Here is a 15,883-nt window from a genome sequence, read left to right on the forward strand (position 1 = left end):
AGTTAAGTGTTATAGCATATTACCCAGTATCGAGTACACCCACACCCAATTCAAGTCACCAACAGGGAGAAGTAATAAAGAAATAGAAGGAAGGAGACAAATAAACTTATTTTTGATAATGTCATTTTACTATGTAGGTATACTATATTTGAATATTTTGCCACACTTAAAAAAAATAATGAAAAAATAAAAAAGATTAGTAAATAAACCTCTGTGCCAATAGAAGTAGTCAGGAGTTGGTCTTAACATATTTTTTTCCTGCATGAAAGTAACGAAAAGGAAATAAGTTTGAATTTATTTTATTATTTCTTTAATTTGCAATAATTTTTAAGACGCACTAAGGCAAAATATGAAAAAATTAAATGTCACAAACATTTAGAAACACCAATGCTAGGATATAACGCTTTAAAAAATATATTTGTGATTATTATTGTATATTTGAAATATACAAGTAATAAAGTATTTACACTAATTAAAAGTTGTTTTCAACGCAATAGATTTAATGTTTTTAGAGAGACTCACTAAATAAAATATATTAATACTTCATTTTAATGTAACAATAATACATTATCTATTAAATATATGTATAAAATTATGCTACATAAACGGACCTTTTCAACGTATGGTTCAGCACCTAGAAATGATTTACATATTAATTTTTATGATATATGTAAAGATGAGGAGGGTCTACATAGTTTTAAAACACTTGTCAAGTAATTCTTTGGAGTGAAACAAACACTAAGTAATAATATCAAATAGGTAACAAAGGTTAGATAGTAAATTAATTATAACGTATTTACTAAAATTAAATTAAGTTTAGATTAGGCTGCATCCTTAAAATCAAGTACAACAGTACATAATTAGTACATTAAAAGTTCAAACTCTTCAGGTGTCTGAAAAAATTATGTACCACCAGAACCTTGTAGCAAACGATCACTGAAACAAAAAAAAGACAAAACATAAAAAAATTCTAATTGCAAAATAAATTTTTAATAAGTAACCTACCATTAATAGGTATAATACAGTTATATATTTATATAAAGCGTGATTCAAAAAGCGACTCAAATATTTTAAGAGGGAATTATGATTCCTCGAAGAGGGGGAGCTGAAAACTATTTTTTTGCTTATAACTTTAAACCGTTTTGGTGTATCAAGCTGAAATTTTCAGGATATTTTAAGGGTACCCTTCCATTAAATTTGGAGTTAGTTAGGGGGGTTAGATTTCATTATTTCAACCCCTAACTTTTCTCAACATCTATATAAAATTAATTTTCGCAGTTTTCTACATAAAAAGGTACTGGTAAAATGAACCGTTTAAAAGTAATTGAGACAGTTCCAAGGTTTCTCTCCCTCAAGCCAATTGAGACTCAAGCAGAGGATCAGAGCAAATGGTAGGAAGGGTGCTATGGGACTTGAATAGAATCTAACCACAGGTTAAGAAGAAGAAGAAGAAGTAGAAGTAGAATTGAATATAAAAGCCGATCTTGCAGAGCTGCAGAGTAATATTGCATTGACTAGGTAGCCTTGAATATTTCTTTATTAGCAATAACGAGTATAAGATTTCCTTAAAAAATTAAATTCATAATAAGGGTTCAAATTACTTTTTCCTGGATACAGAATTCTATTCTTCCCTAATCGAAATTGGCATAAATTAAAAAAAATACCCACATTATTCATAAGCGCTCGACTATTCTCAATTTTTTTTTGCAATTCTGACGGAGTATCAACTACGTTGTTGTACAGCTTTGACTTCACAAAGCTCCAGATGGTGCATCTGCATCTCTGTCAACCATTTTTTTGCAAACTATTGATGTAATCATCTTTTAGACAAGGTACATTCCCATCATACATAAACCCCATGTTTTTGCGTGTTTCTAGTGGGACTTCTGTCACTTGAAAAATGTGATTTTCTAAAATATTCAAGTACATGTAATAGTCTTTCCGAAGTCAGTTGAACATGTAAAAAAACACCTGGCAATAAAATTTAATGACTTTTATAGGCGTCCCTAAAAAAGTTTTCTACTAAAGGTAAAAAATTATAATACATTTCTATTATATGTTCATTTAACCAACAACATATTTTAAATGTTTATGTCCTCAAACTATTTTATTATATATGCATGGTAAATTTTTGTTCCGTTTCAAAAGGCCTCCAGAATGCCATGTTGTAATAAATTAAAATTACCTGAATCACACCAAATTCCGCATTGCTGCACTGCACTGCTGGGCAATTTGTCAACATCTGTCAACAACTGAGATTTATTGCCAGTGGACCAATGCAGCTGTGTTAGGTTTTGATTGTCCGCCCTCGCATTCTTTAACTGGGCATATACATTTCTACCACCTCCACGTTTAGTTCGACTAGACCTGTATATGGGTATGGTTAAACAAATATGGGAAACATGTTTTCAAATATTTCAATGCCGAGTTGCTGCGTCAACGACCGAACCTGGTACATACTGTCAACGTCTTGGTTCTTCGATTGGTATCGGAAAGACTATACTATCCAAATATCGTGATAAAATATGAAGTCCAATGAACTTGTTTCTCATTGTTGTTGCACTGATTTTAAAGGTATGTTGATAATGACGTTTTCGGAAAACATGTGGATTTTCCTCATTCTGTAACATTCCATTCCTCAGTAAAAATGATTTTACTGAGGAAACCAGTATTGGCTTCGTTCATTTTTGTCATAGTTAGACAAAAATCTACTCGGACCGGTAGATCATCTGGCAAAAGTTCTTGCACTCGAATGAAATGAAAAAAAAGTTGTTCATGTAACACCATAAATGTTATTGGTTATTGAAGCTAACATTCTTGATGTAATTTGCCTTGTACTTACTGTTGGCTCTTGGACAAGCGACAATCTCTAATATTTTCTCTTCAATTTCAACTGTACGGACAGATCGTGGTCGACTTGTATTATTTTTTATCTTCATTCGGTTTCCCAAAGACGTTTTTCAACATTAACAAACGTACGCAAACTCTTCGGCGAGGAAATTTTTCTCCATATCATCAGACAGAAACATTGACATTGCTCAAATATTCACATAATTGGATACTCCACAAAAGTGTACTCTCCCATGTTTTCAAAAGTAACATTAATTTCGAGCACTCAATAGCACTACCATTGAAAATATGGAAAATTAATTTTATATAGACGTTTCTTGCAAAAAGTCGAAAGTAAAAGGGGAATTGGAATAGGATCTACTTCCCTTGACTAATCCCTAAGCAGGAATTTTTTTCCCATTTTGCAACTGTTTAATAGTAGGATATCTTTTAAAGATGCTGAATCTTTCAACTTGATACTCCAAAGGGTTTGAAAGTTATATCCGAAACAGTGGTTTTTATCCCCACTCTCACTTCGTGGAAGGATCATAACTACATACATTTCAAATTCTGGACACTAGTATGTTGCAGGCAATTCATTATGTACTATCAAAATTGAATTTTAAAGTTCATTATTTTTCGTAACAGTAATTGATTTATTTAATACTAAATAACTGACCATTAACTCTAGAGAAACTATTGAACATGGGCCACTTGATAATAATTTTACATGAAATTTATTTTGTTTAGAAAAAATAGTGTATTTATTATCGTCATCAATTTCATAGCTAACAAGATTTCCGAGATATAACCTGAAGCATTTTTTTTATGGAAACCGTGTTAATAACTGACAATTAAAAATAGAAAAATTACCTATATAGTTTAATATTTTTCTTTATACAACTATTCTTGGTTTTCTTTTCTTAGTTAAGAATACTTTGGTGGCTTCTATAGATAAATATTATTAGCAGTAAACAGTTTATACTGATATATTTTTTAAAACTAATGAAATGCCTAAATCAATAAAAAATCAGATATTTATTTGAGATACACGTTACGTTTGAAAGGAACTGAATGACCTTCTGTTTTTAACAATTATTTTCTATTATTTGCCTTTATACAAGCAATTCCAAGAAATAAGCATTTGAGAAAAAAACAATTCAGAGAAATAAACGCCTATTTTCTGAGAATTGATACCGGTCTGTGAATTCCCTTGAAGGTTAAGAATAAGTTATTAAATGTAAGGAAAAATATTTCTTGAAAAAATTTGATTTTACTTTTAGTTACTCATATTAGTGCAATAATTATACTTACAAGTTACAGCGAGTCCAACAACTAAGTGTCCAACAATAAATGGCGTATTGTTGAGTCCAGTGTGATGTATGATTGCAATAAAGGTGCCAATCAAGTAAACTATGAGTGCGATAGGATTTAAAATCAGCCAAGGTAGCAAAAGAGTTGGATGATTCTAAAAAAATAAATGGTTGATACTTCCTGGCATTTGATTATCTATAATACAATATGTTGTAAAATGCAAAAAATTTAAGAAAGCAATGTGATTTGACTCGAACAAGATTTAACTTTGGTTTCAGACTTTACACTAATTGCTACATTTGTTACGTAAATTCTGAAAAGTACTAAAAATTATGATTCTCTTTTAACAGTAATGTACATGAGAGTACAAAGGCCCAAATGGCTAATTCTGTACACGATTTATTATATAAAATATATACTTACTGTTACTGCTCCAAATATAATCATAATAGAAAATAGACACTGAAGGGCACTCCCTATAGCTATAACAATCAGAATACTTCTGAGAACTGAAAAAGAAAAGAAAGTGTTACATTATTTGAACAACCGAATCCGACTACACGGTACCTTTATTACATCTGTAACCTAATTTTTCTTGCAAATATTCTAGTGACATGAGTCAGGTTGAAAGGAAGAAAGAATCAGCAGAGGAAGAACTAATAGAGCCACTACTTTGTTATATTAGAATGTGTTATATTCTTCATACTAATAAAGTTACCTGTCAAGTCAGGAACTATGGATGGATCCGACATATCCAAGAGTTCATGTGGATTTTCAGCATACGCTGAGCTGAGTACCAAAAACATGAAGGCTACGACACTTTGAAGAACCCCAATTATGATGGTCCCATTCTTCAAACTGAATCCGCAGCAATTAGATACTTCCAAAGTCATTTTAATTCTGAAATATAACGATACGTTATAAAACTAATGTATTAAAGGTGACGAGTAAGTGCGTAGTAACTATTTGATTAATTGAACAGATTTGCCATATATATATATGCACTATTTTGATCAACATTATTATATGCCGCAGGAAAGTAAGACGAGTATGACTTAAAGGTTAAACAGTTTCCGGGCTGGTTGCCACGTCATTTGCTCTGTACTTCGCAGCTGCTGATTATTGTCCGTTGTTATTGCTCGGATAATTTTAATTTCATGCTAGGAAATATACAGTTTGTCGCATATATACTAAATCATTGTATAGCTCTTGAGTCAGCGTCTTCAATTAGCTTTAGCCAATTTCATTTGACAAATGCCCATTGATCCATTATTACTGTGGTTTTCATAGTGTTCTTAATACTGTGGTTTCCTGTTTACACAGTCATAAAAGTGTTCAAAAAGATTTATGTGATATTGTAATTTAGGCGAAGCAAGACAAAATACATTACCAGCTTCTCGCTTGTATGCATAACGTTTTTTGCGTACCAAATGGCGCTACCTTTACCGCGGTGGTTTAATCAAGGCGTAAAAGGTAAATTTAAGAAATTGTAATAGTTGAAGAGATAGATGTTACAAGCACTCTTATAATATTGTTGCAGCAGGGGAACAAATTTTAAATATCGTGGAAGAAAATTCGCGTAAGGAAATCATTCGGCAATCATACGAAACTCAAATCAATATCATATACAGAATGTTCTCGCAAGACTAGCGGAAATTAGAAACATTTGCTTTTGTTTGTTAAAACTGGATCAGATCGATCGGTGGATATCATTTTGAACAATTATTGTAGCATCATGAAGATACAATTAGTAGAAATTAATAACAATAATAAAAGCAATAATTTTGCATTCTCCTATGTGTTAATTGTCTGTAAACACTATGCCCTAGCATGGCACCATTAGCATAGTAATAGTAGTAGTAGTAGTATCTTGACATATACAGGGCGAGTCAGAAAGAATGGGTCTACACTAAAATATTATATTTGAGCTGTGAGACGGAATTAACGATGCGGACGATGCCGTTAACATAATAGAATATTATTTCACATGTCAATCTGGTGCCCGGACGTTGGTTACATGCGCTCATATCGCCTGAATTTTGTGGTTTTTAGGCTACGCGCGGCATCAAAATAATATCAATTACCCCGATAAATTCTTGCTGAATTCAACAACAGATTTAACGCAATGAGAACGAAAATAATATTGAAGTATTAGGTTAAGGCATTAGATTCCTGCTAGACAGGATCTTTCAACTCTGAAAATTAGCCCTTTTTAGGGCTACATGATGTGCTAAGTCTGATCTAGCAACCTCCCCGTGGTGCACATCGGGTCACGCAAATGCAGACGGCAATCGCTATGATTTTTATTGAACGATAATGATTTATTGAATGATTGTGAAAAATCGATTGTACTGATCGTGATCTGAAAGGTCATCTCAATATCGTTTTTTTCAGTCAGAGATCTCGATATATCGGCGATAGTTTATTAGGTTATTGGGCGTTGAGTATTGTAGTATTTCTTACTATACTATGCAGGTAATGAAATCTAAAGGATTGTAGCTTCAGCGAGTTGCAACTTTGAACCATGTATTTTTAGGGCTTAACGCCCATTGACACTACCACTACCACTACCACTCAAAAGCTACAAAAACCACCTAGTCTCAAACCATTTGACCGAAAACCAATTTACATAAAGATTCCGGCGGGGTCTTTTTTCAATAATTGAGAAAGTTTTAATAGCATGACTTCGAAAATTGGTAGTATTGGGTTTTTTGGTGTGAGAATTACGAATTTGAAGCTTAATTTGAATTTGCTCCCAGAGGGCGCTAGTTTCGCCGTATTATTTAGGTAAATCAAAACATATATTTTTTATCTGTTGAGCTATGCTTAAAAAAAGTTAAAAATCTAAAAGAACGTTCAATTCTACATAAAAATTGTACTCTTGTTTAGGTCACCTTTTTAGGTTTAAATGCAAATAACTTAGAAACCAACAAAGTTAGGCGACCTAAACAAGAGTACATTTTTTATGTAGACTTCAAAATTCTTTTAGATTCTTAACTTTTCTTAAGCATAGTTCAACAAATAAAAAAAATGTTTTGATTTACCTAAATAATACGGTGAAACTAGCGCCCTCTAGGAGAAACATCAAAATAAGCTTCAATTCGTAGTTCTCACACCAAAAAACCCAAAGCTACCAATTTTCAGAGTCATGCTATCAAAACTTTCTGAATTATTGAGAAATTTCAGAATACAATTTAAACTTTGAACACCCTGTATTTCTTAAACCAGCGACATTCGTATAATGTATGATGAGCTCAAACATAATATTTTGGTGTCTAGTATCTCCAGTTTACTCTTGACCCATTCTTTCTGACTCACCCTGTATACAAGATTTATTTGAATGTGGCAAAAATAAAAGAGATGGATGTCAGCGTCGAGAAATGAATGCTCCGTTCAGGTATATCATTCGTTTAAGTTATACACAATTCCGGGCCGTTGAAAATAAAAACTCATTTTTTTTCAGTCCCTTGACCTAATTAGCTTTTAAATATTTCTATAAGTCTCTTTAGTTAGTTCAAATAACTTCATTATTAATTATGAATCGTTAGCTTGCTGGAAGGATTGTTTTAATATATCCAGATTTTCACGAAAGTGACGTAAGTCTGCTATTTAATTATCTCATCGAATTCATCATGTAAAAATGGAATGTGTACGAATCTGCATCAGTTCCTCTCTTGGTTTACTAGACTTTCAGAGACTTCTAAGTTATTTGCATTTAAACCTAAAAAGGTGACCTAAACAAGAGTAAATTTTTTTGTAGACTTGAAAATTCTTTTAGATTCTTAACTTTTCTTAAGCATAGTTCAACAAATAAAAAAAATGTTTTGATTTACCTAAATAATACGGCGAAACTAGGACCTCTAGGAGCAACGTCAAAATAAGCTTCAAATTTGTAATTCTCACACCAAAAAAACCCAATACTACCAATTTTCAGAGTCATGCTATTAAAACTTTCTCAATTATTGAGAAATTTCAAAATAAAACTTAAACCTTCAACGCCCTATATTTCTTAAACCAGCGACATTCGTATAAGGATGATAAGCTCAAACATAATATTTTGGTGTCTAGTATCTCCAGCTTATTGTTGACCCATTCTTTCTGATTTACCCTGTATATTTTTAATGAACTTACTGGGAATGAACTCTTATTCTTATTACAAAGTTTTTGGCGCATATCAAAAAAGTGAACAGAAAATATAATGCAAATGTAATACTTTCATAACGAAGATGATTTGAATTACTTATATATTGATTAAAAAACAAACTAGAAAGTAAATACACATAGTTCCGAAAAAGAATAAAGAATGAAAAAGAAAAATCAAAATAGGAAGAATAAACAAGGACGTAATTACTAATATACTTATTGACATAAATTAAAATATAAGAGGTACAATTTTATTTCGTTTTTTTTTTAATGCATGTTTACTAATTAATGTAATTTAGTGACAAAACCACTTTACCATGGCATTGCTTAATTAATCGTTTCACTGATAATTGTTTTCTAATTTTAATTAAGTAAATTGGCGATAACACTGTCTATATAAATATTTTACTTTAGAACCTCGAAATTCAGAATTCGATTTCGTACCAGAGAAATATTATTATTCCAACAAACTAGTTACGGACATAATACCGCTAAGAATAATTACAAGCAGACCGCGAAATATTATAGAACCGTAAAGCAACTAATTATGAAAAGATTTCGCTGTTGAAAGTTGAGTTCTCTTGCAACAGTAGCCATGATTCTTAAACAGCTGTGGAAGATGTGTATTTAAATATTTATGTAGATGCAAATGTTTTGGTAAATATAACATTTTAGGACATAAAAGTTTGCATTTACATTTATATTAGCACATAATTAAATATGTAAAATAGAATATGCTATGAAAAATATTTTATTGCAGCTAATAAATTTCTATTTATTTTCTAAATAAATAAGAAAGAAAAAATGAAAGAGTTGATTCCTCGTTGGAAATTAAGTGGGGGTTTCATGTAAAAGAAATTCTGTCTACCCTCTCCCTGTGGATTTATAGCACTTCACTTAAATATAGAGAAAGTTACAAAATAAATAATATTGCTACGATACACATTCTGATCTTCATAAGGACATAAAAAGAAAATTTGTAATAAGCGCGCATATATGTAGTGAAAAGTTGTTAATAATTCTTATTATCGTTGCCGCTACTATGAGTGTCATTTCGTGTAAATTTGATGCACTCTATTTATAGTCGTACCAATGGTAAATCTTTAGAAACATTTCTAATTTACGCTGAAATACGACTACGACTACGTGAAGCTTTGAGGAAAAGAACAGGAAGAAGCTGTACTGAATTTGATTGATGAAGAACCGAAAACCATCACTAGAAAAATTGATTTTCACTTAAATGTCAACCACATGACGATATGGGCTATCTTAAAAGGATAACTTTTATATTCCTTTCACATATACTCCAGGTTGCTTCATCGGCAGATCGTCTGTATTCTCGATGGAAACCAATTTTTCAAGAATATCGATAATTAAGTAGATATTATAATAATCACATGCGAGACGAATATCCAAGTGTCTTAGCTTCATGAACACAAGTTTTCAGAATCAAGAATCACGCATTCATTGGAATTCTTGGAAACCACATAAATGGTCCGAAATGTCTTCACCGAGACTAAATGGACTGAATATACTCACTTTCAAGAAGGAATACTTCCAGTGCTTCTTGAAGATGTGCCTCAGATGTCAGACCTCGAGTATGGATTATGAATGATAGGGCTCCTGCCCATTTTAGTACGGCAGTATTTCAAGGAAGCATTTACAAATCGTGATGGTCCTCAGTTTTGCTCACCTATAGGTTTTTTTATATTGGACTACTAAAAATCTTTATCCACGACTATTGTATAATGTACCCATTATACGTCTGTTTGCTCGACCTTATTAATACCCATTAATCACGGCAGTGATTAATGAGTCATTAATCACTACTGTCAGATGCTTCCTTGATTTAGCTATAATATTATATTGTTCTGCTACAAACAGTCGGTTTTTTTAATTTTATCGTGTATACCACTAAATATTTTCAATTCAGTGCTGTACATATAAAAAAAAAATTAAAAAAGTGAATTTCCCTAGACCAGATTCGAACCCGGGACCAGCGGTTGGAAGGGAAGGAGCATCTACACTGAGCCATCAGCGACTTCGTTTGTGCGTGTCGTATATCTGTTGCTTAACATACCATGTTTTTCGAAACATTTCATAAATCTAAGTAGCTTTTAAAACAAAACAAATTTGACTCAAACCTGTCAACATTATTGTTTGTGTGCATAGATTTCTCAGTGTTTTGATATTTTGTGTTAAATTGTGTTAAAAAACGAACTAAAAACAAAAAAAACTTCAACAAAAATATTTAGTAGTCGTGGATAAAGTATAGTATTCTACTCCCGTATAATGGCTATTATCCACTCGGTGATTTAGGCCACTCGCCTGCGGCTCGTGGCCGTAAACTTCACCTCGTGAATAATACCCATCATTATACGCTCGTTGAATAATATACTATTATCCACGACTATTGTATAATGTACCCATTATACGTCTGTTTGCTCGACCTTATTAATACCCATTAATCACGGCAGTGATTAATGAGTCATTAATCACTACTGTCAGATGCTTCCTTAATTTAGCTATAATGGGTATTATTCACTCGGTGATTTAGGCCACTCGCCTGCGGCTCGTGGCCGTAAACTTCACCTCGTGAATAATACCCATCATTATACGCTCGTTGAATAATATACTATTAATGTAAAAGATGCCTGCTTAGAAGATATTATATAACCGAGAAACCGCAAACTGCAAAACTTTTATACACTATGGCCGATTTTATTATTATTATTTTTTTTCCAAGAACTGTTACAGTTGCGAAAAAAATAGGAAGGATTGATTTTATTTCAAATAAATCATGCCATCTATAGGAGATATTAAAAGACCGTATTGGTGGTAGACATAAAGTTACTCAAGGAATTACATGAAAGTGTCCTTATTTCCACTCCTTGGAATCGAAGAGCAAGATTAAGAAATTACCCAGTAAGTGTTTTTTTTTTGATAGTAGGAAAAATGTGCCTAATTTAATTTTTATAACTTTCTTCATATTCTAGGAAATAAAAACTAAATTTTCTCTTTCCATTTGAATGGTCATAAATCCAAAGAAAGAGAGGGTAGAAATATACTTTTTATACCGAATACTCTCTTAATTTTGAACAAGGAATTACTTCCGTTATTTTTTGCATTTGTTTTAAATATGAAATAAACTGTTTTTGATATGAGAAAAAGAAAACACAACTAGGTATTACACACACACCTGCTTACTAAAATTAGTTGATAAAACTTGCCGGATTATATACGAATGTTGAAGTAATGAAGGTCAATGAAAGAGAATGAATGTAAACTTTATATTAATAACAAAACAAAATTAAACAATTATATTGGTGCTTCGCCGACAGCAAACACCACTTAATTAAAATATCTTTAATGCTGTGTAATTCAAAACAAACAGAACACATTCCTATAAATATATTAAACTGTACGCAAAACGTTAGCTTCATTTTATATCCCATTCTGGTCCAATTAGGTATCAATGCATTAAAAACAAAATCTTTGGCTTAGGGCTTATATTTTCTCTATTACAAAGACTCTATTAGGACGTATGTCCCTAGAATGCCAATCAGTATAAATGCTTACCAGAACGGGATATTTATATTAGTACACACATTTTTCTCGTTAGTCGTTTCTGTCAATTTTTGTAGAGTAAGAAGTCCAATAGCTTTTTTCTTCGCCATTGAAAATATTTAGTCAACTGGTTTTCTAATGAGCATTTTAAATCTAAATTTAAAATGGCATATTGTCGATCTTGTAAAAATTCACAGGATTAAACAATTTGATAGGTGACCTAGGTTTGAACCAATGAGCTGAACTTGCAAAGTAAACAAATATTATAGAAAATGGAATGTTAGGTTCTCGAGTTTCCATTTAATAATAATCGACCTTAACATTGAATATATTCTTGGATCTCAAACAAGACAACTCATTAACGATCCTCCCTTTAAAGAAAAAGAATAATGTAATTAACTAGCCTCTTCGAATTAATTTGTATGGTAAAAGTATTTTTGAACAATATTAAAGATGAGAACTACAAAAACACTCCAAGAGGAGGTTTTGAATGCTTATCAGTTACTACGATGTCGCATGTTCATAAAATACATATTTTGCATTTATATTTGGCTATCCTGAACACCTAGAGGCAGTTAGCAACGAGTAAGGAGACAGGTTCCATCAGGATATTAGGGGTAATGATGAATGACTACCGTTTGTATAAAAAAAGAGAACTAACTACAAAACTATGTTTTGGTACTTTTCTAAAATTAAAAAACATTCTAAATTGCTTTTGTAATATTCAAAAATGAATCGGTTCATTTTTTCAATGTATATGATTAGGTATATGATTATAAATTGTTAGATGTGTTTTATTTCAATTCCCTAACAAAATAAAAAACTACTTAACGTTTTTTGCGTATAGTTTTTCAATTCGATTAATTCAATTTTTTTAGAACCAGCTCGTATTGCCATTATTATTGAAAATAATTCATCACAAATCATTTGTCGGTCAATGAAACCAAGGAACTTTTATTTATATGTGGATGTAGTTTTTTTGTAACAGAAGGTACCTACTACGATATTATATTTATATCGTAGCTCATAGAATTAGTACAATAAAAACCAGTGGCTAAAAAATAAGTACGAAAATTAATCTCATTACTATTTGCTGTTAACTTATTTTGAAATCTTAATGAATTGCAGTAATCCTAATCATTTCTTTTTTATTTCAGAACATTATCATTGAACGAATTTGGTAAGCAATACAAGCAGTAAAACTGAAGGTCGTCTAAGTAAGAATGAATATGGGTAGATTCACTGTAAGGTCTGCGTCACACTTCAATGAAAAAACACAAAGGTGCATGAAAGAGAAAATGTGATACGAGCAAATTACGTAGACGAATTAATTATATATTCGTGTAGAAATTTTAAATAGAGTGCAATAGGTTTATTTAATTAATATGGGATAAAATTTAATTTATACAGTGTTGTTATGATCTATTTATTCGCCATGTACATAAACAATATTTAAATATATGTCATTGCACTTATTGTTTTTCCTTTATAGTGATAAGGTTATCGATTATATTTAATTGCAACTTTATAAATTAATTGACTAACAATATCAGAATTTCAAGCCTTCGGTTAAACAATGCTATTTTTCATTAATCTTTATCAACTTAGTGTTATTCACATCGATGACGTATCAATATAAATCATATAAAATATTGATTTTATTTAAAATTTGCAGATAAACTATTTCTTTATTTATTTTCCACAAGTTAAAATCTACACAATATGTGTTATATTTTATATAAACAGGAAGCTAATAAGTACCAAAATTTTGTGTTTATAATGTTGGTACAACAAAAGCTGCTAGGCGCTTATGTGTAAATCTGCACTATACTCTGCGGTCGAAATTATAGAGAGTGACTAATCGCTAGCTTTTGGAGCAGTAAGGGGGATGAAGCGTGCCGGGAACGAAAATCCATTGGCGTGTCTGCGTAAAAGGCAACAAGATATAGAAAATATTGAAAAAAGATAATAAAACATAACATCTAATATTTTTTACGGTTTGCTATAACCGGCACTTTGATCCATTTTAATTATTACAGCATTTTAAAACGTCCCAGTTGTGTTTTTTTTAATTTATAAATTTATTATAGCCATGGAATTAGACCCCTCGTCTACGCTTATGCTATGATGTTTCTCAGGATTGGTAAATCAAGTCCGTTTACACCCAACTAAAAAAGCATTTTCCTATTCCCTACCAAGTGCAAAAGACAGAGATGGAATATAGATCGACGTTCAGTGTAACTCAGTCTATAGACGATTATAGATTCTATCGATGTGCGTAGCGAGCGGCACAAAGATAAATAATATTGAACCGTATAAAAATCATGTTATATTTTATACGCATTACGGTAATAGTGTTTTTATATTATGTCTGAGTCACTCTCTATAATTTAGACCGCGGAGTATAGACTAGATTTAACTGTAATGAAACACCAACGCAATTATATGAATTAGGTACAAACATTATTAGAAAAATAATTAAAATGTGCAAACTTCTGCAAACTAGGTCAACATATTTTATTTTATACCTGTTTTGTACAAAACAATATGACCAAATAAAAGAGGAAGACATTGGAAATAATCCTATTGTCAATTGCATATTCTATTTATATTTTACTTAAATTTAGTGTATAATAGCTGTGAATATCCTGTAGTATTATCAACGGTCTAATGGTAGATATTATTTTATGGCAGGACTAGATTCTATTAAGGGAAATTGTTCATGGACATTTTTTTAAATTGAAACGAACTTCCTACTGACAAATTTAAAATCAATGAACCAAAACAGCATTACCACGAATAGCGTTTTATAACTAGCTGTAGAACTAACAAAAGTTTTTACATTTCTCTTAAAAAATATATATTACCTATTAATAAGGAATTTATGACTGTTACTTACACATCTACTAGGTATATAGATATTTAAAAAATAACGTCACTGATCCCTTCTGCGAATTAATTTAAATTTATGATAATTGTTACTAAAGCACATTTATCGTTTTATAATTATTTGATAATTATTCCTTAAATAATTACAAATTAACAGTAAACGCACAGTTTCTGGTGAAATTACTTAGTTTGGTCATTCTTGTGAAGGTTAAGATGTTAAGAAACTTCTTATACGAGCCATATTGGATTGTTTTGCAATAAAACTACTCTGCATTCGGTAGTAAATTTCCTAAATTTAGCTGGCAATACTGTGCTAAAAATAAAACAAAGTATACTTACAAGTAGACTAGAACACATACACAGAAATAAATAAACTAATTTTAATCGTGTTATTAAAATCAACTCATCGGAAACAAAACAAACAGTTGTTTGCTGACGGCACACTGACAAACTATTATTTGTTGGAATTGTTAGTCCGTTTCAATGTTGTTTCTCCGTTCTACACGGTATGGTTCTTTGCAGATATATACGTATGACGTAGATTAAATATCTGGTAGCAAGAGTTTGGCTTTCATTTTACAATTAGTGAGTCAGTCATCAGTTCGCAGCACAAGTTTCACGAGTTTAAGTGGAAATACAAATTTATACAGTAGATACAGGATGTCTTGCGTTTTTTAATGGACATTTCAAGAATTATATTTACAAACTTTAAAATTTTTTTGTGTTTAAGCTAAATATATGCAACTATTGGTCGAAACAATAGTTTCTAAAAAATAGTTACAATGACAATGAAATATGTTTAAGTTGCATCAAATGAATTTTTAAAAAATATTTTAAAATTCCCCTCCAATGATGTCATCTTATTCGACTTTAAATATCCGGATTAGGGTGGCCCAAAAAAAAAACGAATATTTTTTTCGTGTCTCTTGTGAAAATATGTTAGTTTATCATGTTTTAAGAGCCCCCTCAAAAAAATCTGCTCAAAAAAAATTTTTTAGAGGTCGCTCAATATTTTTAAAAATTTCCAAAATCGTCAAAAATTTAATTTTAAAAAAAATTTTTTTTCTTGTTATTTTATCATTTTCTATGCTGAAAAAAATCTCGATTCTCTAAATTTCAAATTGATTTTTTAATTTCTAAA

The 15,883-nt window shown here is 31.1% G+C and overlaps 1 protein-coding gene across 1 annotated transcript; it reads right to left on the bottom strand.

Annotated features, from left to right (window-relative positions):
* Window positions 1-526: 526 nt before the first annotated feature.
* On the bottom strand, window positions 527-15,245 carry LOC108903656. The gene is made up of 5 exons (XM_018705901.1): window positions 15,082-15,245; window positions 4,862-5,043; window positions 4,567-4,652; window positions 4,144-4,297; window positions 527-936 (listed from the first exon to the last, which is right to left on the bottom strand). Exons 2-5 carry the CDS (start codon window positions 5,034-5,036, stop codon window positions 869-871), a joined length of 483 nt encoding a protein of 160 aa, XP_018561417.1. The 5' UTR covers window positions 5,037-5,043; window positions 15,082-15,245; the 3' UTR covers window positions 527-868.
* Window positions 15,246-15,883: the final 638 nt, after the last annotated feature.

Source organism: Anoplophora glabripennis, unplaced genomic scaffold (genome assembly GCF_000390285.2).
Source record: "Anoplophora glabripennis isolate ALB-LARVAE unplaced genomic scaffold, Agla_2.0 scaffold56, whole genome shotgun sequence".
Lineage (NCBI taxonomy): Eukaryota > Metazoa > Arthropoda > Insecta > Coleoptera > Cerambycidae > Anoplophora > Anoplophora glabripennis.

Coding starts and splice junctions, on each gene's coding strand:
- LOC108903656 (XM_018705901.1), bottom strand. CDS start 5,036: ATGACTTTGGAAGTATCTAATTGCTGCGGATTCAGTTTGAAGAATGGG. Junction 4,653..4,861: donor CATAGTTCCTGACTTGACAG/GTAACTTTATTA, acceptor TTTCTTTTTCAG/TTCTCAGAAGTATTCTGATT. Junction 4,298..4,566: donor TTATATTTGGAGCAGTAACA/GTAAGTATATAT, acceptor TTATTTTTTTAG/AATCATCCAACTCTTTTGCT.